This window comes from Plecotus auritus (genome assembly GCF_963455305.1).
Source record: "Plecotus auritus genome assembly, chromosome: 9".
Lineage (NCBI taxonomy): Eukaryota > Metazoa > Chordata > Mammalia > Chiroptera > Vespertilionidae > Plecotus > Plecotus auritus.
In genome coordinates, this window is record NC_137783.1 from 155527975 (window position 1) to 155549872 (window position 21898).

The following is a 21898-nucleotide window of genomic DNA, read 5'->3' on the forward strand; positions in this document are numbered from 1 at the left end:
TGTCCGCAGGCTGGGGGAGCCTTTAGCGAGGGACTCGCCCCACCCCCAGCCTGGCTGCCACTGGCACAGACCTGAGCCCGCGATGTCCCTCCAGGGCCTGGACCACCCTCAGGGGTCAGGGGGCTTGGCCGAGCCGCAGAGCCGGGGTGGGGGAGGGGAGGGGGAGGCTGGTCCGGGGCGGCTCCAGCTCGCCCGCCCGCTCCTGCCCTGGGCTGCCCAGGCGGAAATGTTGAATTCCGTGGCACCGGGCACCTGCGTTTCAGTTGAACCCATCCCACAGATGGAGGTGCTGGTTCTCACCGCCCCGCTCTCTGCCACTCCTGCTGGGTCACAGCTTCCGTGGGTGTTGGAAGGTGGGGGCCCCCGGGGGCAGTGCGCCCCAGAAATCCCCTTGGAGGGCTCCACCCCTCCCCCCCCCTTGGGAACCAGGAGGAGCCGGCCACCAGTTCCTGCTCCCGTCCAACCCTTTAAAGGAAGCCGGGAAATAAACGCCCGGGCGCCGGCTGGCAGGCGATGACTCAGCCGCCCCCGCTGCCCTCGCCCGCCCGGGCGCACGGGCCTCCCGCACCGGCTCCCCTCCGCTCCCGGCGTCTCCCGGCCGCACGTGCGGTCCCAGCGGAGCCGTCCCCCCCGCACCCCCCTCCCCGCGGCGGGACTCCAAGCTCGGGGTCCAGGGAGAGGGCAGGCCCCCGCCCCGGGACGGGAGGCTGCGCGGCCTTCACCCCCACATCTGCTGAGCCCCACGCGGAGCTGTTGGAACACTTTTCTCTTGTTACCGACTCTGAAAGGGGTTCCTGTCCGCTTCTCACGGGCCAGACAACGGAGCTCAGAACGCCCGCCTGCCAGGGGGCCAGGCCCACGGGCGGCCAGGTGGGCGAGGCCGATGGTGGCGAAGCCACCGGAGGGTCTCCCCGGGAAGGGCCCCTGTGGCGTGGGAGGAACTGGGGGCCGAGACCTGCTTCGTCCCAGGAGCGCTAGAGCCGCAGGGATGGGTGTCGGGGCGCCTGGAGGGTGGGGATCTGGGCTCCCCCTTCCCCGCCCCCGTCCCCCGCCCTGGGTCGGCCCGGGCTGCGGGTGCCTCCCGGGGCCCCCGGGTGTTGAGTCACCGCGGGCAGGGCCGGACATTCCCTCCGCGGGGCCGGCGTCCTGGGCGGGGTGGGGACCGCGTGTCACCCCATGGGTCTGGGGTGCCGGGGGATCGGAGGGGCGCCTGATGGGTTTGCAGATATAAAGGAAAGGGTGGCCGCGGGCGGGGAAGGCGCGGGCGTCCGGGTGGCCGGGCTTGGGGGCTGGGACGGTTGGGCGCCGGGGGGCGGGGCACTGCGTTGGGCGGGGGCGTGGTCTCCGGGGGCGTGTCGCGGAGGGGCGGGGCCTGGAGCGGGGCGGGGCCGCTATAAAGACCGCGCGCCCGGGCGGCCCGACCACACGGCTCTCGCCACCACCGCCCGAGCGCGCCGCCCGCACCCGGCCCCGCCCGCACCCGGCCCCGCGGACATGAAGACCCCCGGCGAGGTGCTGCGCGAGGGCGAGCTGGAGAAGCGCAGCGACAGCCTCTTCCAGCTGTGGAAGAAGAAGCGCGGCGTGCTCACCCCCGACCGCCTGCGCCTGTTCCCCGCCGGCCCGGGCGCGCGCCCCAAGGAGCTGCGCTTCCACTCCATCCTCAAGGTGGACTGCGTGGAGCGCACCGGCAAGTACGTCTACTTCACCATCGTCACCACCGACCGCAAGGAGATCGACTTCCGCTGCGCGGGCGAGAGCTGCTGGAACGCGGCCATAACGCTGGCGCTCATCGACTTCCAGAACCGCCGCGCCCTGCAGGACGTCCGCCTCCGCCAGGAGCGCGCCGCGGCCCCCCACCCGCCAGGCGCCCCGACACCCGCGGCCCCCGAGCCCCGCTCGGCCCGCGCGTCCTGAGCCCGCGCGGTGAGTGCCCCCGCCCGCCCCGGACGGCAGACGGTTGCGGGGGAGGCCTTGCCCCGTCGAGGGTTCACTTTGGAGAGGGGACCATCCTCGGCGTGTCTGGGGCGCGCGTCGGGAGCCGCCGCTTTGCCTCTGGGGCATCGGGACCTCCGGGAACCTCAGGGGGGACCCGGCCCGCCCGCCCCGGCTCTGGCGCAGCCCCTGACCCTCCTCTCCCCGCAGGAGCCCCGCCCTGGACGAGTCGGCCCGGGCCGCGCCGGCAGCAGATGCTGAAGCCCACGTCTGACCGGACGAGGACTAAAGGGGGGGCTGGGGGGCCCGCCGGGTCCCTGCCCCACGGAAGGGGTCCGTCCCTCCGGAGTCGCCCAGCCCCGCCCCGCCCCGCCGCGCGGGCGCGTTAAATTATTGGACTATCTATGTATTTATTTTGATGGCTGTTTGTCGTTAAACCACGTCTTATGTCTTAATATTCTGTTTTTGCACCAGTGGCATTCCCAATAAACCACGTGATCGGTTCTCTTTTCTACGCGCGGGTGCGGTGTGCCTTCCTGGGAATGGGGGGGCGCGGCCCGCAGTCACTGGGGTGCGGCCGGTCTGTGGGGCAGGGAAGGGCTTGAATGAATGAGCGGGTGGCACCTCCTCACCCCGCAGCCGCTCCAGAGGCAGGAAGTGCACTGGGGTTCAGCCCTGGCTGACTTCCGCTCGGGGCGCGCCCGGCAGGACGGGGCAGGTGGCAGCTTTTGCTCCGGGAGGTCATTCACAGGCGGCCGCTGAGGTCAGAGCCTCCCGGGCCGCTGCCCCGCACGCCCACACGCCACCTGCTCGGCCCTCCCGGCCTGCGGGCCTCTGACCCCACCCGTCTGGGGGGCGCTCCGGGTGGTCTGGCCAAGGCCCCTGCCATCGCCCCCCGTGGAGGCCGGCAGAGCGGGCAGAGCTGGCATGGTGTGGCCGGAGCTGAGGCCTCCGAGGGGCCCGGGACCAGTGATGGGGGTGGGGAGGCCTGAGGGATCTGACAAACTGGCCGTGTCCCCCCCCCCCTTGCCCCCCCGCCCTGGGTGCTGGGCCCCGAGAGGAAGCTGCTTCCTGCCAGGCATGTTCTGGAACACGAGGGATGAAGTCCCCGGGGAAATGTGGGGGGGGGGGGCCTCAATGGGTAGGACGGGCCAGCCGCCTGGTCCCCGGGCCCCCGGAGGGACCCTCCCACTCGTGGGGGCGAATGAGCAGCCCGGAGCGAGATTCCGGTCCCCAAAGAGGTCCCCGAGGAGCGGGCTCCGTCCAGCTGGGGCTGGAATCAGGGTTTGACGGCTTTGAAAGGCAGCCTGGGGGGGAGGGGTGGCCTTCACGGTCTCGGGGCGGTGCACCCCGTCAAGGTGGTTGTCCTCACAGCAGCCCCTGGTCTCTCCTGCCCGGCGCCCCTCTCCGGGAGCCGGGGTGGGGGTGCAGGGGGTGATGGTGCACCCAGGTCTCAGGCCTGGCTGCCCGGGCTCCCCGCTGGGCCCCCCACACGGAGGGAGGCCCTATGCCCACGCCCTTCCCAAGCCTGGAATTCCTGGTCTTTAGGAACAAAAATGTTCTCTCAGGAACAGGAACAACTTGGAGAATTCATGGGGCGTGCGGGGGCCATGTGGGGGTGTGCGGGGGCCATGTGGGGGTGTGCGGGGGCCATGTGGGGGTGTGCGGGGGGAGGGCGGGGGCCGTGTGCTCCCAGGGTAAGGTCCATGCTGGAGCAGGAGGAGGGAAGGGGGCTCCCCCTCTCTGGGCGGCAGTGGGGGCACCTCGCATGGGAGGTGGTGATGGACTTCCGGGGGCAAGGCCCCCCTCACACCTGGACAAGCTCTGGGTGCTTCTGCCCCCCCCCCCAGAGCCCGGGGCCCAGCTGCAGCCCCCTCCTCCACGAAGCCCTCCAGCTTTCCAAGCTCCATGTTTCCCGCCAGGCCTCCTGCCCAACCAGACGCAGGCCCGAGCGGGAGCCCGCAGAGACGAGGCCGGAAGCGGTGCCCAGGGGATTTATTGCCAGTCTGTGCCCAGGGGCCAAGGTCACCGGACTTTGTCCGTCTTCTGGGGCGTAGGCTGCCTCCGGAGGGCCAGGAAGACGAGGAGGTTGACGGCAAACTGCACGTGGCCGAAGACGGGGACGCCGAAGCTGCGGTACAGGAGGCCCCCCAGGGTGGGCCCCAGCGTGCGGGTCAGCGGCTGCACCGCGGCACAGAGGCCCAGCATGGTCCCTGTGGGGCGGGGGATATGGGTCAGGCCTGGGGGGGGTCCCTCAGCATCACCCCCCCACCGCTCACTTCCTGGAGCAGCAGAGGGCCCCTGTCTCCCCAGCCCCTCCCCCACGGCCTGCCGGCCTGCTCCCTGGGGACCACTCAGCCATGAAGGGGCCCCGCTGGACCCGGCCGCCCTGGGCCGGAGAGTTCCCCCGCACGGGAGGGGCCCCCAGACCGGGCCCAGTCACCGGGCGGCCCCGCCCTCGCCGGCCGCCAGGGGAGATGGCGATGGTGCGCAGCCGACAGAAACGGGGTGGGGGTGCGCCTGGCGGTAAAAGGCGAGCCACCCGGCGAGGGCTGGGCCTGGGGAGCAAGGTGGCCACGGCTTCCCAGGGTCCCCACACAGCCCCCCCATAGGACCTGTAGGGAGCGCACCCCACAGGGCTCGGAGGGCTTCGGGGGCTCACGAAGGGCACCCACCGCCTCTGAGCCCACCTCCCGGGTTCCCCTCGCCGTGGGCAAGCCCCAGCCGGGAGGTCAGAGCCGGCCGGGCTGGCTGGGAGCCGCCTGGCGAGCTGCGCTGGGCTCAGGGCCGCAGGGAACTGCGGAGCAGCCTCTCCCGTCGCCCACGCACCCCACCCGGCAGACACGGGGAGCAATTTACCGCCCCCTCTGTGGCCTGGGGTTCCCAGGCTGGTGCTGGGAACCGGCTCCTGGCTCCTTCCACGCCGAGGGCGGGGCCTCCGGCACAGTGAGGCCGGCCTGCTCCTCCTGGCCGCCAACGAGCTGGCCGCCCCCTCCGGGAAGCCCTCCAGGCCCCACCTGGCCTCCCGGGACCCCAGGACCACAGGCCTGAGGCTTTGGAGGCCTCGGGCCACCAGACCTCAGTCAGCGCCTTCCTGACAGACAGACGCATGGACCGAGCGTCAGCCAGGCCCCCTGAGCCTTCTACCGCTGCTGTTGGGGAGCCCTTCCCCTCAGACAGCCACAGGAGCCCCTGAACTCGGCCTGCACCATGCCTGGAGCTGGGTGGGGGCAGGAGCCTGGCCCTGCGAGGCCCAGGGACTCCCAGTGTCCCCTCGGGAGGCCCAGGCTGCCTGGGTTTAACCAGCTGTGCGCATCCACACCCACCCTGCGCACCATGCTGGGGTGGGGAGAGGGGACTGGCCCACCTCGGCCTCCGCCCGCCCCACTCCCCGCCCACCAGGCCGCCTCCCTAACTCGCCTCCCAGGAGCCTCTCCTACCCCCCCCCCCATCTTTGCTCAGCTGGGCCCAGCCTGGAAGCCGTCTCCCCTCCTTTCCGGTGAAGTCCTGCCCGTCCTTTAGAGCCAAGCCGATGCCACCTCCAGGGGGCCCTCCTCCCATCCCCAGGTCTGGCCCTGGACTGGTCTGTAGGGTCAGGTGCGGGGCCGGCTGGTGGCCAGCCTCTCACCCCACCCTGCCCCGAAGCGGGACGGCTGTTCCACCTGAGCCCCGAGCAGGCCCCCGAGGGCGGGCCCGGCCCCGGGCCTCCTCGCCGCAGCCGCTGTGCTCACCGGTGTCCGAGGCCGAGACGGCCTTGGTCAGCATGCTGTCCGTCACCACGTTGAGCAGGCACAGGCCGAAGACCAGGCCGGGCATCAGGAGGCAGAAATGAAACACGTTGGACATCAGCGCCTGGCACGGGGCGGGCAGGGCCACGGTGATTGGGGCACCCAGGGGATACGGCAGGAGGCCCCATCCCTGAGGTCACAGAAGGGCCCTGGGAGGGGTGGGGGGTAGGAGGGAGTAGGAGGGGGTGGGAGGGCCCAGGAGCTCAGGCACAGCCGGGGCAGAGCGAGGGTCAGGGAGCAGGCCTGGAACCCCACCCCCTGTGGGTGCAGCCCTGATGCTCACCATGGCCAGGCCCACCACGCTGAGAGCCAGCACACTGGTCCGGAGCAGTGCGGCCTCTGAGAAGCGGCTGCTCAGCCGGCCGATGACCAGGCCCTGGATGACCTGGGGGGGGACAGGAGGAGGGTCAGGGCTGCGGCCAGCCCCCCACGGCTGGGGCACCTCCATACCCTTTGCAGCCCAGCCCTTAGCAGTGACCAGTCTAGGGCAGAAGGGTGGGCCCCAAGGACCCTGGGGAGACAGAGGAGAGGGGTGGGGGCCTCACATATGCATGCACACACACACATGCACGCACACACATGCACGCACACATACACACGCTCCCACACATGTGTGTGGCCAGCCACTCACAATTCCATGTTCACATTTACTTCGAATCCCGTCTCTTTAATGTCAGCGTGCTAATCCAAGAGGGGCCGTTTCACTGGCGGGGGGGCGGGGGCGGGGGGTGCGATGGGTTATGTTATGTTAAAACACATCCTTTATCATTTGAAAATCCCCGGTGTGGCCCTGGGTCCAAGTCTGGGGACCCCGTGCCCCCAGCTCTGCTTCCTCAGCCCCTCTCTGTCCCCTCCCTGAGAGGGAGGGCCTGCCCATTTCACAGGTGGGGAGTCGGGGCTCAGAGGGGAGGTGGCTGCCCTGGGACCGAGCCAGCGGGCCGGTGCCGTGTGCGCCCGCAGCCCGGCCTGGCCCTGTCTTCGGGAGCCACCCTGTGCGGGGACGGGGCCAGGAGCTGTGTCCGCCCCTCGCCCTAGGAGCCAGCACTGCAGTTACAACTGGGTGAACGGAGGCCCCGGGGGCTGGCGTGGCTAGCCCCAGGTCATAGGTCACGGAGCTGGCCGAGTGGAGCTGGGCTGCTGCTCTCACCAGCAAGTGCCCGGGTCAGGCGAGGTGCCTGGGCAGGGAGCCGGCTCTCCGAGGCCACTGTCCCTCACACCCCGCTGTCCCTCACACCCCGCTGTCCCTCAGCACCCCGCTGTCCCTCACACCCCGCTGTCCCTCAACACCCCACTGTCCCTCACACCCCCTGTCCCTCACACCCCGCTGTCCCTCACACCCCGCTGTCCCTCACACCCCACTGTCCCTCACACCCCGCTGTCCCTCACACCCCCTGTCCCTCACACCCCACTGTCCCTCACACCCCGCTGTCCCTCACACCCCGCTGTCCCTCACACCCCCTGTCCCTCACACCCCACTGTCCCTCACACCCCACTGTCCCTCACACCCCGCTGTCCCTCAGCACCCCGCTGTCCCTCACACCCCACTGTCCCTCACACCCCCCTGTCCCTCACACCCCACTGTCCCTCACACCCCACTGTCCCTCACACCCCGCTGTCCCTCAGCACCCCGCTGTCCCTCACACCCCACTGTCCCTCACACCCCACTGTCCCTCACACCCCCCTGTCCCTCACACCCCACTGTCCCTCACACCCCACTGTCCCTCACACCCCACTGTCCCTCAGCACCCCGCTGTCCCTCACACCCCGCTGTCCCTCACACCCCACTGTCCCTCACACCCCCCTGTCCCTCACACCCCACTGTCCCTCACACCCCACTGTCCCTCACACCCCCCGTCCCTCACACCCCACTGTCCCTCACACCCCCCGTCCCTCACACCCCACTGTCCCTCACACCCCGCTGTCCCTCACACCCCGCTGTCCCTCACACCCCGCTGTCCCTCAGCACCCCGCTGTCCCTCACACCCCGCTGTCCCTCAGCACCCCGCTGTCCCTCAGCACCCCGCTGTCCCTCACACCCCGCTGTCCCTCAGCACCCCGCTGTCCCTCACACCCCGCTGTCCCTCAGCACCCCGCTGTCCCTCAGCACCCCACTGTCCCTCAGCACCCCCTGTCCCTCAGCACCCCCTGTCCCTCAGCACCCCCTATCCCTCAGCACCCCACGCCCAGCGGGGTCCCAGGAGCTGCTCCTCCTGCCCTGGCTCCGCTCCAGGAGGGTGGGAAGGGTGCCCAGCGGGGACCTGACTCAGCGGGCACGCCCGGCCCCCAGGCCAGGGTGAGGCTCCCCATCCGGTCCTCTCACCCCTCCACTGGGCAGGCACCTGGGGCTTGGAGCTCAGAAGGTTGGGGGATGGGCAGGCTGGGGTCAGGGCCCGCCTGGGCTGGGCGTCCTGGGGTGGCCCAGCCCTGCAGAATGGCACCCACCCCCTCCTCCCTGCCCGTGTGACATAACAGAACTGTTTCAGCCCGGCCGGCGTGGCTCAGGGGCTGAGCGTGGACCTAGGAACCAGGAGGTCAGGGTTCGATTCCCCGTCAGGGCACAGGCCTGGGTGGTGGGCTGGATCCCCAGTGGGGGGCGTGCCGGAGGCGGCCGATGGGTGATTCTCTCTCCTCATGGATGTCTCTCTCTCTCCCTCTCCCTTCCCCTCTGAGCTCAATAAAAACATTTTTAAAAACCTCTTTCAAATCATCAGCTTCTCTGAACACCCGCTCCCACGGGCCCCTCGGCGTTCCACGCAGAGGCCAGGACCGGCGTGCGAGCTTGGAGAAGCCTGACCTGTGGCTCCACACGCCGTCTCGTTCTCCCACCACCACACAGCGCGCCTGGAGCCCTGGGCGGGGAAGGGGGGGGGACCTCGTCTGCCTCCCGGTGGCCCCCTCCTGCGGCCCCACTTGGCCCCGCAGACCCACCCCCCTCGGTGTCTTCCATGGAGCCCAGCCTCTGCTTCCCACGCCCAGCACCGGGCCGGCCCCTCCCTGTCCCGCCTGCCTCGGGCCACTCAGAGGACTCTCAGTGGACAGGCCAGTGTGGGAGCCTGATGGGGGAGGGGAGCCTGAGAGGGGAGGGGAGCCCGTGGGGGGAGGGGAGCCCGTGGGGGGAGGGGAGTCAGAGAGGGAAGGGGAGCCAGAGAGGGGAGGGGAGCCCGTGGGGGGAGGGGAGCCAGAGAGGGGAGGGGAGCCAGAGAGGGAAGGGGAGCCCGTGGGGGGAGGGGAGTCAGAGAGGGAAGGGGAGCCAGAGAGGGGAGGGGAGCCCGTGGGGGGAGGGGAGTCAGAGAGGGAAGGGGAGCCAGAAAGGGAAGGGGAGCCCGTGGGGGGAGGGCTCAGAGAAGCGGGGGAGGAGGGCATCAGTGCAGGCCCCGTGCTGCCGGGAGACGGAGGCACGCCCAGAGCCCCTGCCCACCCTGGGGCCCGGCCCTCACTCACCATCAGGAGGACCCCGAAGGCGGACGTGAGGTAGCCGGCCTGGGCGGCCTCCAGCCGGAAGAAGTCCATGCAGATGATGGAGAACATGACCGTGAAGAGCCCTAGGCGGGGGCGGGGCGGGGGCGGGGGTCAGGGATGGGCAAGCGGGGTCCCCACGGGGCCGTGTCGGGAGGAGCGGGTGACACCAGCTGGACCAGGCGCTGCCCTCAGTGTGGCCAGGTCCCAGGCACGGGACCCCCCCCCCCCCCCACCTCAGGGCTGCTGCGAGTGAGCAGGGAGGGGCTGGGTGCTGTCCCTCACACAGGTGGGCCCCCCAAAGAGGGCAGATGGGAGACGGGGCCCCAGGGCTGGCGATGTTGGAGGATCAGACCCCAGGCCCACCAGTGGCCCCTTTCGATGGCATGGTTCCTGTCCCTGTGCCCCCAAGAGCCGGCCGGGGTGGGAGCCGGGGCCTGGGTCAGAGGTGAGGGCCTGGGTGGCCTGGGTCAGAGGTGAGGGCCTGGGTCAGAGGTGAGGGCCTGGGTGGCCTGGGTCAGAGGTGAGGGCCTGGGTGGCCTGGGTCAGAGGTGAGGGCCTGGGTCAGAGGTGAGGGCCTGGGTGGCCTGGGTCAGAGGTGAGGGCCTGGGTGGCCTGGGTCAGAGGTGAGGGCCTGGGTGCTTGGCCGTGCCAGCTCTGCTTGCCCGGGGCAGCCGGGACTCACCGGAGGGGAAGCCAGAGACCACCTTGACCAGGAACACGGGCAGGACGCCTGGCCGCCGCAGCAGGTGGGTGATGGCCTTCGGGTCAAACACACGGGCCTCGGGGACGCCTGGGTCACCGGAGGGGAGAAGCCGTCAGGCCCGCGCCCAGGTCCTCCCCCACTCCGGCCTGAATGTGGGGGGCTCTGCCTGACACTGGGCACCCGCCCGAGTGGTGCTCCCGAAGCCAGCACCCGCAGCACCCCGCCTGGGGGTCCTGGTCACCCACCGCCCTGTGCCCACGCCTGCTCTGCCCCAGCTCCCATTCCCCACCCCAGGGGGCCCCTCGGCCCCACGAGAGGGAGGAGGACGGAGGACCCAGGCTCCCCTGGCACCGCCTTACCCCTGCCGCCTCGGGCCCCATCCATGGTCTCCTCACACCAGGGCCCCTCTGTGACCCCCAGCCCCCCCCCCGCCCCCGTGTGGCTCCAATGGTGTCAGCACCCGAGAGGCTCGGGGAAGGGAGGGCGCGGCGGGGGCCTAGCCCAGGGCGGGGGCGCTGGCGGGCAGGACAGGAGCCCCAGGGCCCCCCCAGCCGGCCGAGCTTCGGGAGGGAGCGTGTGGCTGGTGGGACTCACCCGGCCCCTTGGTGCTGGCGGGGATGCAGGTGACGCTGAGGGCGGCTCCCAGGAGGTTGGCCACGAGAGCCACGAGGACCGGACACTGAATCCTGGGGGGACGGCGGTGGTCACGCCGGGCTCAGGGCCCCGGGCCGGGCCGCCTGAGCATCTCCCCGCCTTCGACCAAGGAGGCCTGGGCAGCTGCGCAGCTCGCCCCCGCAGCCCGTGACCCGGAGGGCAGGACGGGGCTCCCCCCCCCGCCCCCCCCCCCCGGCGCACTTATAAGCGCTCTCACTGACGACCTTCCCGACCACACGCCCGTCCCACTGTGGTGGAGGCCCTCATCGTTCACAGCAGGGAGGCCCCAGTGGCCTCCGGGGACTGGAGGGACCGGAGGTGGCCGGAGCGAGGATGGGGAGCCCCGAAGGGCTGGGGTGATTCTCCCGGGGCCCCGAGGGCTCCCAGGCTGCCCGGGCGCAGGAGGGACCGACATGGAAGAGCTGCCCCTTTGCCTGCCGGCGGAAGTGGGCAGGGCCATGTCCCACCCATTTTACAGAGGGGGAAACTGAGGCGGCCAGGTCCTCAGTCCTCCTCCCTCTGGTGGGGCTGGAGGGGTCCCCTGGGATGGGGGATGGGAGCTGAGAAGGCGACTGGTCCCTTGGTGGCCGGGATGAAGGGGAGGGACCCCAGGCAGCCCTGGGCTGGGCACCGGGAAGGGGGCCGGCGAGACGGGGCCCGAGGTGCCGGGGGGGGGGGGGTGGGCAGGCCTGGGTTTGAATCTCAGCTCCCCCCCGGCCCTCAGCGTGCCCTCATCGGAGCCACAGGACAGGCCTGCACCCGGGGGCCTCTGGGTCTCCTTCCCACCCCCTCCGGGGGCGCAGGGCACGGGACCTGGGGAGGCGTGGGCCCCGCAAAGCCCAGGACGCCACCTTCAGGCCGCTGCCCGCCGGCCCGCACGGCCGCCAAGGGCTGGGACCCAGACTGTTCCCGCACTTTCACTTCTGAGGGAGCCCCCCCATCCCCCGCCGCGTCACCACCTGGAACCTTGGCCCTTGACCCCACCAGGAGGTGAGGACAGGCCTGCGCCCCAGCCCCAGGCAGCCGGGGTCACCTGGGAGCGAAGGCACAGGCACGGGTGCAAGGTCCGTGGCCTCAGCGGCGCCCCTGCACCTCCACAGGCAGCCCCCCCCCAGCTGCCCTCAGCTCCCCACGGAGGTCAGAGAGGGCGCCCCCACCCTTCCCCCCACAACTGTGCGAGTGTCAGACACGTACACCCCCCACAAACTGCACACACACATGCACACACACACAAGCTGTACACACACAAGAACACATGCACACACACAAACCACACACATGCACACACAAACACTGCACATACGTGTACACACATGTACACACAAATGGTATACACGCACACACAAAAACGATACACATGCACACACAAAGCTGTACACACACAAGAACACATGCACACACACAACCCACACACATACACAAAAACTGCACACATATGTACACACACAAATGGTATACACTGCACACACATGTACACACATGCACACGCACAAACTGTATGCACACACACCAAGAGGGAAGCCGGTGGGGACTAGATTCTTGGCCCCCCTCATTTCTCGGGCCGGGACCTGCCCGGCTCCCACGGGTGCAGCGGGCCCTTGTCCAGCCTGCATGTGCCACCCTGACCCCTCCCGCCCACACGGGCCTGTCTCTGCCCCCCTCCCCACAGCACCCCCTGCCCACGAGGCCACTGTTCAGGCTCTCCCACTGCCGGGGCCCCCACAGCGGGCCTTCCCGTGGCCCGGCCGGCGGCAGGCTGCAGGTCCGGGGCTGGACCCCAGAGTGGCCACCGCCCGCACCCCCGGCCGCAGGAGCTGGTCTGTGACGCGAGCAGGGACGCTGGGCGCTGGCCCCGGAGAGAAGGGCTCTTTCTTCGGGACTCGGAGAGCAGACGTCACTGCTGGGCCGGGGGACAGACCTGCTTTCTCTGCCGGATGCCCCGGAAATGTGGGGGCAGAGCGGCCCCTCAGATGGCTATTTTGGGAGGCTGGTGACAAGCGAGGGTCGGCGGCGGGAGCCAGGCCGCTTCTGGGATCTTGATGGTGCCTTGCGCGGTGGCGGTGACAGAGGGGCCCGGAACCGAGGGCCCGGGAGGGAGTAGGGCTGTCCCCCACCTCAGAGGCCCCCGGCTCCCCCAGGACAGAATGCCAAGGGGGCGGGAAGGAGGGACACGGGGGCGGGGCAGCTTCGGCCAGGCCTTGGTGCTGGGGGTGGGGGGGGGAGCTCCTGGCGCAGGGCCCCGGGATGGGGTCTCGGGCTCACGGGCCCCTTTTACAGATGGGGTGCCAGGCACGCGGGCAGCGCCTTCCATGCGACTCTGTCCACCGCCCAGACAAGAGGCTGGACAGACAGCCTCACGGACGCCATGAAAGGGCATCGGAGTCCTTCTCTCTGTCCGTCGCTGTGGCTCCCTTGACGGGGGGACCTCCTTCCTCAGACACAGAGGAGGGCCGCCCTCCCGGGACCCCCCGAGGCTGCACTGGTCGCCGGGAGGCTGCCTGCTGTCCCGAGGCTCCTTGTGGCCCACAGGACACTGTCCGGAGGGCGGGGCCTGGCCACCTGCCCCCCCCCCCCGTGTGACCCGCTGTGTCCTCCCGCCAGCCCTGGCCGGCTCCCACCTGGGCCGAGGCTCTGAGGGGCTGGCAGGTGGCCGGGCCCCCTGGCCTGGCTGCAGGTGGGGCTTGGGGTCCCCCCGGCTGTGTGCCCCTCACCTGTCCCAGCTGGAGGGCAGGCTGGGGTCAGCTGGGACATGGCGGGGGGGGGGGCGTGGAGAAGTCACAGCCTGGAACGCGGGGCTAGGACCGAGGAGGAACTGGCCCCTGGAGGGGGGTTCCCGCGGGGCGGCTCCTGACACAGCCCCCCTCCAGCTCCAGGTCCACAAACAGCCCCGCAGCCCTGGCCGCCCCGCTCCCCGCAGCCCTGTGCGCCCCAGCCCCTGGCCCTCACTGCACCCCACAGGCCTCCTGCGCTTTCGCTCGGCCCGGAGCCCTGAGCCCGGGCCCTCCCACGGGGACGCCTGACTCCCAGCCCATCACCCCGGCCCTTCATGCCCTTGGATTGCACACCCAGCGCCTGGCACCCCGGTTGTCCGAGGGCCTGGCACCCCGGTTGTCCGAGGGCCTGGCACCCCGGTTGTCCGAGGGCCTGGCACCCCGGTTGTCCGAGGGCCTGGCACCCCGGTTGTCCGAGGGCCTGGCACCCCGGTTGTCCGAGGGCCTGGCACCCCGGTTGTCCGAAGGCCTGGCACCCCAGTTTTCTGAGGGCCTGGCTCCCCAGGTTGTCTGAGGGCCTGGTACCCCGGGTTGTCTGAGGGCCTGGCACCCCGGGTTGTCCGAGGGCCTGGCACCCCGGTTGTTCGAGGGCCTGGCACCCCGGGTTGTCTGAGGGCCTGGCACCCCGGGTTGTCTGAGGGCCTGGCACCCCGGGTTGTCTGAGGGCCTGGCACCCCGGGCTGGAGGCAGAGCCTGGCACGGCCGCGGTGAGCCACCCCAGCACCAGGCGGGGCAGGTGGCCGGGCTGACGGTGAGTCACTCCTGCCCCGAGACAGTCAGGACAGCCGGATGCCTGCTCGGCAGCGGCAGGGGAAGCCGGGGTGTTGCCGGGCGGAAACCTGTCAGCGAGATAAGAGTTTCCCACGCCTTCGCCCAGACCGCGGGCGGGATCAGCCTTCCGGGGAGGGCCGGCTCCACCTCCTGATAAAGCTGGGAGTCCCGAGGCCCAGGGGCGCAGCTGGGTCAGAGCTGGGCCGCTCACAGCCAGTGAGCGCCCGGGAGAACCAGCAGCGGGCATGGAGGCCCAGCTCCCCCCGCCGCCGTGGCCTGTGGCCGACGCTGCCCGCCCCGCGCTCACACTCTCCTGGCCTAGACCCGTGGCCTGGCGACCACTGCCGGGGGACAGAGCCTGCGGGTCACAGCGCTGTCCCTGCCCCTGAGGGAGCCCGGCCTCCGGGGCCCCAGCTCCAGGCTGAGCCCAAACCAGTTATGCCAGTGCCTGTCACACAGCCCAGCCCGGCCAGGGCCACTTCCTCTCCACTCGCTCCCCCTCCCGAGGAGGAGGTGGGGGATGGCTGGGCCTTTCTGGACGGGGGAGGCGAGCAGGGAGGGGGGACAGGGAGAGGGGGTGCCAGCCCTTGCCACGGGGCATCAAGCATCTGGAGCCGATTCCCCTGGGCCTTGGGTAAGGTCTGGGCGCTCCCGGGGAGCCTGTCTGCCCGCCCATCAAAGGAAACTCCAAGGACATAAAGCGCCTTAGATCTTGGGATGAAAGAGGGAAGCGAATGGAATGTTCTGGAAGCCGCTGGCAGGGAGAGAGAAGTGGCCTCCCCTGGGCCAGCAGCTGGGCTGGAGAGGAAGGCGGGTGGCATGGGAGGGAGTGGGGGCAGGACTGGCGAGGGGGGGGGCCGCTGCCCAGGGGAGACCACCCGGCGAGGCGAGGAGAGGAGCCCGTGGGAGCAGGTGCCGGGCTGAGAGGCTGAGAGGGGCTGGAGGGTGGGGCAGCCCAGGTGGGGGTTCCTCCCTGCCCTGCCTCTCAGCCCCTGCCCCCCCCCCCCCTTTTTCTCTCCCTGGCAGATCGGGGCCCTCCTTCCCGGGACCCTGACTCAGTATTGGAGTCAGGTTCCTGCCCGCACAGCACGAAGGAGGTGGTGCCTGTCCAGGTGGAATCCGTGGAAGGTCCTCCCCTCCGTGACCCCATGCCTCACGGCTCCCAGAATGCACCTTCCCCTTGGTCCTCCTGTGCCTCCCTCCACTTTGACACCTGCCCCTCCCCATCCGGCTACCCGAACCAGCTCCCAGGGCTTAGAACCACCCAGAGCCGGCTCTTCCCAGCCTGGACTCCCTCCCTGGCCACCGTCCCTTCACACATGCATCCCCCCCGAGGGCAAAACCAGGCCGGAACCAACCTTCTGGGCTCCCCCCCCCCCCCGCAGCCGCTCCTGGGCCGGTGCCACCCTGTCTTGCAAGCCCCTCGCTGGTCTCCTTGCTCGGCCCCCCTCCCCCCCATTCTCAGCACAGCAGCTCGGTTACACCTGCCCGTTCACGCCTGCCCGGGGCTCCACGGCCTGCCTCCCCCTCGGGCCCCCTGCCTCCACTCCCGTCACATGGGTCCTCCTGCCTCTGCCCTCACCGTCTTCTTCTTTTTTTAAAAAAAATATTCTTATTGATGTCAGAGAGGAAGGGAGAGGGAGAGAGAGATGGAAACACCCATGATGAGAGAGAATCACGGATTGGCTGCCTCCCGCGTGGTAAGGGATGGAGTCACCCCTGGGCATGCCCCCTGACAGGGGATTGAACCATGACCTCCTGGTTCACAGGTCAATACTCAACCACGGAGCCGCGGCGGCCAGGCAGCCCCACCGTCTCTGGGTGAGGTGACCACCTGTCCACGTGGCCCCCGATCCTGCTATTCGACCTGCCGTGGTGGGAATAGGTGTCATCCTCACTGCATCTGAGGCCTCAGCCCGTCTTGTCTGCCCCTTGATCCCAGAACCTGGGACCCCAGGGGCACGTAGTAGGTGTGCAATTAACATGGCGAGGAGCATGAATGAATGAATGAAGGGGTCCTGCCCTCCTGCCGGGACGCTCAGCGGAGGGGAGTCCCGGAACCCAGGCCCTGATGGAAATGCTGGGCGGGCACAGGGAGCTGGGACAGAGACCTCCCTCCAGGGGGGCTGCCGTGCCCTGGGCCCCCCACCCCTGGGGCTCCGCCGTCACCAGCCGCCTCCAGCACTGTGGGCTCGCCTCAGGCGGCCTGGGGAAACAGCCCCCCCCCCGCCGGCCCCGGAGCCTAGGGGCTGGCACAGGGTCCTCCAAGATTGGGGGGCCATGTGTCAGTGTCGGCCAGAAGCCGAGCAGCAAGCCGCTGTCCCGTGTGCTTGAGCGTGTAAGGTGGGTGTGTGCATGTGTGTGGGAGCATGTACAGCAGATGCGTGTGTGTGTGCGTGTGTGTGTGCACGTGAGTGTGTGTAGTTCGGACACCAGGACATCTCCCCGCTGAAGGCAGCCCCGGGCAGCTCACCCGCCACCACCCAGACCAAAGCCAGACGCCGGGCTTGGACGGAGGTGCGGTCAGTGCAAGACTCGCTCCTGTGAAGAAAGCTGGTTTGAGTGGGTGTGGGGGCTTCTGGGGCGGGGGTGGGGGGCGCAGGAGGGCACTGGTCTCCAGGCGGTGGGAGGAGGCCCCGTCCCCACAGGGGTGGGGGGTGCGGCCGGGATGGTCCCTGTGACCGCGTGTGGGAACTGCTGGCTGGGCTCTCTGGGGTGCAAAGCCGGTGCACGTGTGTGCATGTGTGTGCATGTGTGCGCATGTGTGTGCATGTGTGTGCGTGTGTGCATGTGTGCACGCGGAGGGGACAGAGGCCTTTATTTCACGCGCAGTTATTAAACCGCCCACAGCTGCCCTCCCCCGTCTAGGGGCCCGCCATCCGGTTTCCTTGAGGAAGTTGGGTTTCCTGCCCCCCAGCCTGCAGACCCGGACGCGGCCCCAGCGAGGCTGCAGCCCCGGTGGGGGCGGTGACGGTGACGGTGACGGTGACGGCGCCCCCTGCCGGCTGCGGCCGCCCCTGCCGCTCCCGCCGGGCGGATTCGGGCCGCGTCCTCGCCAGACCCCACCCGCCCGCGGGCAGGAGGGGAAACCGAGGCCGGAAGGGGCGGGGCGGGGCCCCGGGCCGAGCGTGCTGGCGGGACGGAGCCGACCCAGCCCCGCCGTCCTGACCCGCACTCCCACCCCCTCGACGGCCCGCGCCCGTCCACTCACCCGCACGCGGCGCTCAGGGTCCCGCCGAGCAGGGAGCCGAGGATGGTGCCGACGCCGAAGCAGAGGCCCAGGCGGCCCAGGGCTGCGGGCCGCTCCTCGGGCGCCGACAGGTCGGCGATGACCATCTGGGCGGCTGGGGGCGAAGCGGGGGGCTGAGCGGCGCCGCCCCCTCGCTGACCCCTGTGCGGGCCAGGCCACGCCCCCATACCACCCACCCGCCTCCCACAGGCCACGCCTCCACCCCTGCACCCCGACCTGCCCCCATAGACCACGCCCCCATACCACCCCTGCAGCCCCACAGGCCACGCCTCCACCCCTGCACCCCGACCTGCCCCCATAGGCCACGCCCCCATACCACCCCTGCAGCCCCACAGGCCACGCCCCCACCCCTGCACCCACCTTCCTCTTACAGGCCACGCCCCCACCCTGCACCCCGACCTGCCCCCATAGGCCACGCCCCCATACCACCCTGCAGCCCCACAGGCCACGCCCCCACCTCTGCACCCACCTGCCTCCCATAGGCCACGCCCCCCACCCCTCTTCCCTCTGAGCTGTCCCCCTCAGCCCCAGGCCACGCCCCCACATCACCCCTCATCCTGTCTTGCTCTCAGGTCCAGACTAACATCTTGGGGGTGACCTCTGCCCACCCCGGGGTCCAGGCCTACCTGGCAGCGCGTGCATGAGCGGGGCGGGCAGGCGCGAGGCGAAGAGCAGGGCCGCGCCGGGCAGGGCCGGGCTGCAGGCGGCCGCCAGGAGCAGGTAGAGCGCGGAGGACGCCAGGAAGGAGGCGGTGAAGGCGGCCCGTGCCCCGCGCTGGTCTGCGAACCTGGAGGCGCCGCACCTGAGACCCTCCTCCGCCCCGCCCACCCCCGGCGGCCTCGGTCCCCCCTTCCAATGGGGCGGCTGCGGTGACCTGGGGTCTGACCCAGCCCGGCGTCCCCATCCCGAGCAGAAGGCGTGGGGTCGGAGGGGACCCAGGATGTGTGCATTTTTCAGAAAGCCTGTCCTATGGCGGGCGCCCTCCCTGCTCTGGGCCGCCCCACGACCTGAATGCCGGGTTCGCTGCCTCGGGAGTCCCTTCCCTGCCGGGTCCCTCAAGACCTGACTCCTGCCACGTGGCTCTGTCCCCCAAGGAGTGTGTGCAGGAGGGCGAGGCCAGTGGGGTCCCAGGTGCCAGTCCCCCGTGGAGCTGGGCCTTCCAGCCACGAGTCTCACCAGTGAGATCCTCTCTCTTTGGTGGAAGTCATGGGGGGGCACCCTGGGAGTAGGGGCGCCCCAGCCCGAAAGGGACTAAAGCTATCCGTTCCCCAGTGAGCCCCTCTGTGGAATGGGAGCTGGCGTTACCCTGGGGGGCCCAGCGTGAGGTCGGGGACCTGGCAGGGCAGCCCATGGCTTGGGGAGGGGGGGGCGGCCCACGGTACCTGCCGAACATGGGCCCGCCCAGCAGCTGGAGCGCGCCGAAAGCCGTCTGCAGGTAGCCGAAGGCCACGGGGTCCAGGCCCAGCCTGCGGGACAGGTACTGACACAGGAGGGCCCGTCAGGGCGGCAAGGCGGGCATCTGGGATCCGGCCCCCCCCCCCCCCCCCCCGTGGGCAGGCGGTGGGAGGGGCAGCCCTGACAGGCTGGGGGAGGGGGGCCGGGGGTCTGCCCAGGGGCTCTGCGCTGTGCCCGGGAGGGGGCGCAGGTGCTCTCGTGGAAGGGGGAGCCTGTGGGGGCCTCTGGGTCCAGGGTCCAGGGAGGGCTGCGTGGAGGCAGCGGCTGGCCTCCCTCCCTCCGTGGGGCACATACGCCTCCCGCGGGTGAGGGAGGCACCCACAGTCGCTCAGAGCTGCGCGGCGAAGGCCGAGTGCCCCCAGGCCACAGGAGATGGTGCCAGCGTGCCCGGTGAGCTCCAGGCGGTGGCTCTGCAGACTCCGGCCCCTCCCACAGGAGGCCCGTCTGGGGAGCGGAGGGCAGTGACCCGTGTCCCCCCAGGGAACAGGAGGTGGGGACCCCAGTCTCCTGGCCGTCAGCCCCTCCCCACCAGCTGCTGTGCTGGGTACCAACTCTCCCAGGGGTTCTAACTGTGCACTCATCGCTCCCCACTAGCCCTCCGAGGCAGGGTGGCTGGGACCCATTTTGTGGTGAGGACATCGGGGCCTGCCCAGGCCCCCCCATTCCCCCCGTGCTGAGGACAGGAGGCGGCTCCGACCAGGCCGTGGGCAGAGGGAGCTGGGCCTTGAGGGGTGGGTGTTGGCTCATGTTGCCCTGGAGCCCCTGGCAGTGCCAGGACGGTGGCAAAGGCGATGCCCAGTCCCACCCCAGGCCCAGGCAGGCACCGTGGACACACCAGACAGGGGCCCTGGCACTCCCAAAGCCCCTGGTGCTGTCGCTGGGTGAGGATGAGAGCCTGTGGGGGGATCCCCAGGGATGCAGGGGGGTGATGGGCTGCAGGGTGGGCTGTAACTGGGAAGCCACAGTGGCCAGTGAACCCACCGCCGACTCGGGTGGCGGGCAGCTCCGGGCCAGGGGAGGCGCAGGGGAGGGATGGATGGGGCCATCCGCCCCCGCCTCCTGCTGTCCTGGGGGAGACAGAGGTCATCGGACGCCTGAGACTGACCCCTGTGAGCAGGCTGGAGGGAAGCGCTGCAGCTGCCGGGCGGGTGTGGAAGGGCCCCAGGTTGGCCTGGGCAGAGGCTGCTAGCGTGTGAGTGAGCTGAGTGGGTGTGAGCGCGGGGAGGGAGGGGCGGGGTCAACAGGGCAGACGCCCCAGGCGGGCGAGGACCAGGCGGCTGTGGTCGGAGGGCAGTGGCAGGCTGTGCGCCAGAGCCCAGGACGTGCTGATGGGGTGCCAGGAGGCCCGGTCCCGGGGTCCCTCACCCAGCTCCAGTGTGGCAAGGGCCCCCAGCGAGAGGGTCCCGGGGCGTCGGGCTCCCCCGCCCTGCAGGTGCACAGGTGGACCAGGAGCGGGCCTGAGCGCAGCCTGGGGGCCGGCGGAGGGGAAGGTGCTCACCGGCAGGATGGAGAACTGCATGAAGAGGCAGGTGAGGTCCAGGGTGGTCAGCAGGTAGGTGAGCAGGAGGACCCTGGGCCGGCCCAGGGCGCCCATCCCCGAGGGGGCCTGGCCCTGGCCCCTGGGGGCCCCGGCGCCCTGCATCCTGGGGATCCTGCAGGGACCCAGGAAGGAGGCTGGCAGAGGCCAAAGTCCTTCTGTGCCGGGCGAGGGTGCTGAGTCACCGGGCGGGCCGGCGGAAGCGCTGGCACCGGGCCTGTGGAGGGCCTGGGGGGCGGGCCGGGTGCTGTGGGACCCACCTGGGCTCTCTAGCACCTGCTGTGTGAACTGGGGCCAGTCCTGCCCACACGCCTTCCCCCGGGAGGCACGCAGCCCGTCCTCAGGGGCAGGCAGGCCTGGCGTGCCTGGGGTGGATTGGGGTCCCTTGTGTGGGTGCGGGGGCTCCTTAGGCCCACAGTGCCCCCCACGATGAAGCCGCTTTGAGAGGAAGGACCACTTTCCTGGCTTCGGTCGGGGGCTGCCCTGGCCCCGCTGACCCGGGGCTCAGCCTGGCACCGTCCCAGGAGTGAGCCTTCCTGGTGAATTTGAACCTGGACCATCCGGGGCTGGGTTCGGGGTCCCACCCTCCCGGGGTGACCTGAGACTCCAGCCCACCCAGAGGGACCAGGACGCCCACTCTCTCGGGGACACCCCAGTGTCCGTGGCCGCCTCGCTCTCATTGGCCCAGCCTGACACACACCCCTTCCCCCTGTGGGCCCGCCCCACAGCAGGGCATCCTGCCAGCCTCCTCCCTCCCCGCCTGACTTTGCCCGGACTCGCCCGCGCTCCCATTTCTCCCTGTTGCCGTGGGAGGCAGGACCTCTGACCTCTGAGCAGCACGGGGCGTCCAGTCCGGACATGGAGTGCAGAGGGGGAGGGGGAGTGGCAGGGACAGGCTGGGAAGGATGAGAGAGGGATGGAGGGGAGGGGGCACAGAGAACAGAGGAGGGCCAGGGAGACTGGAGCATTTCTGGGGACATCCCCCCCCGCCCCCCGCCAACCAGGAGGCTGCTGGGAGTAGCAGGCACAGCATTTTCCCCAAGTCACACTGTGGGGACGCCCCCTGGGTTGGGGCCACCAGAGCTACTTGCTTCAAGAGGACCCTCTGTGTGGCTGGGGGGCTGGGGGCCTGGGGGCCTGGGGAGCTGGGGAACTGGGGGCCTGGGGGGGCTGGGGAACTGGGGGCCTGGGGGGGCTGGGGGGCTGGGGGCCTGGGGGACTGGGGGGCTGGGGGGCTGGGGGCCTGGGGGCCTGGGGGACTGGGGGCCTGAGGGGCTGGGGGCCTGGGGAGCTGGGGCGCTGAGGGACTGGGGAACTGGGGGCCTGGGGGGGCTGGGGGGCTGGGGGACTGGGGGGCTGGGGGGCTGGGGGCCTGGGGGCCTGGGGGACTGGGGGCCTGAGGGGCTGGGGAGCTGGGGGCCTGGGGGCCTGGGGAGCTGGGGGCCTGGGGGGCTGGGGGACTGGAGGCCTGGGGGCCTGGGGGCCTGGGGGCTGGCAGGCACTGGGGGCCTGGGGTCCTGGGGGGCTGGGGTCCTGGGGGGCTGGGGGGCTGGGGGCCTGGGGGCTGGAGGGCCTGGC

General features: G+C 70.7%; 2 protein-coding genes across 5 annotated transcripts; one reads left to right on the forward strand and one right to left on the reverse strand.

Moving 5' to 3' along the window:
- Positions 1-1425: 1425 nt before the first annotated feature.
- PHLDA2 (pleckstrin homology like domain family A member 2) lies at positions 1426-2446 on the forward strand. The gene is made up of 2 exons (XM_080687906.1): positions 1426-1923; positions 2143-2446. Exon 1 carries the CDS (start codon positions 1495-1497, stop codon positions 1912-1914), a length of 420 nt encoding a protein of 139 aa, XP_080544032.1. The 5' UTR covers positions 1426-1494; the 3' UTR covers positions 1915-1923; positions 2143-2446.
- A 1466-nt stretch (positions 2447-3912) lies between these two features.
- SLC67A1 (solute carrier family 67 member 1) lies at positions 3913-21412 on the reverse strand. 4 transcript variants are annotated; one of them, XM_080687245.1, is made up of 11 exons: positions 21148-21412; positions 20282-20548; positions 18711-18808; positions 17955-18115; positions 17290-17422; positions 10477-10568; positions 9862-9969; positions 9162-9262; positions 6004-6105; positions 5664-5784; positions 3913-4145 (listed from the first exon to the last, which is right to left on the reverse strand). In XM_080687245.1, exons 1-11 carry the CDS (start codon positions 21298-21300, stop codon positions 3958-3960), a joined length of 1524 nt encoding a protein of 507 aa, XP_080543371.1. In that variant the 5' UTR covers positions 21301-21412; the 3' UTR covers positions 3913-3957. The 4 variants fall into 4 exon arrangements, with proteins under 4 accessions (XP_080543371.1, XP_080543373.1, XP_080543370.1 ...); XM_080687247.1 differs by lacking the exon at positions 21148-21412 and having other exon boundaries at positions 20282-21016; XM_080687244.1 differs by lacking the exons at positions 3913-4145; positions 5664-5784; positions 6004-6105; ... (1 more) ...; positions 9862-9969; positions 10477-10568 and adding an exon at positions 13206-14146.
- Positions 21413-21898: the final 486 nt, after the last annotated feature.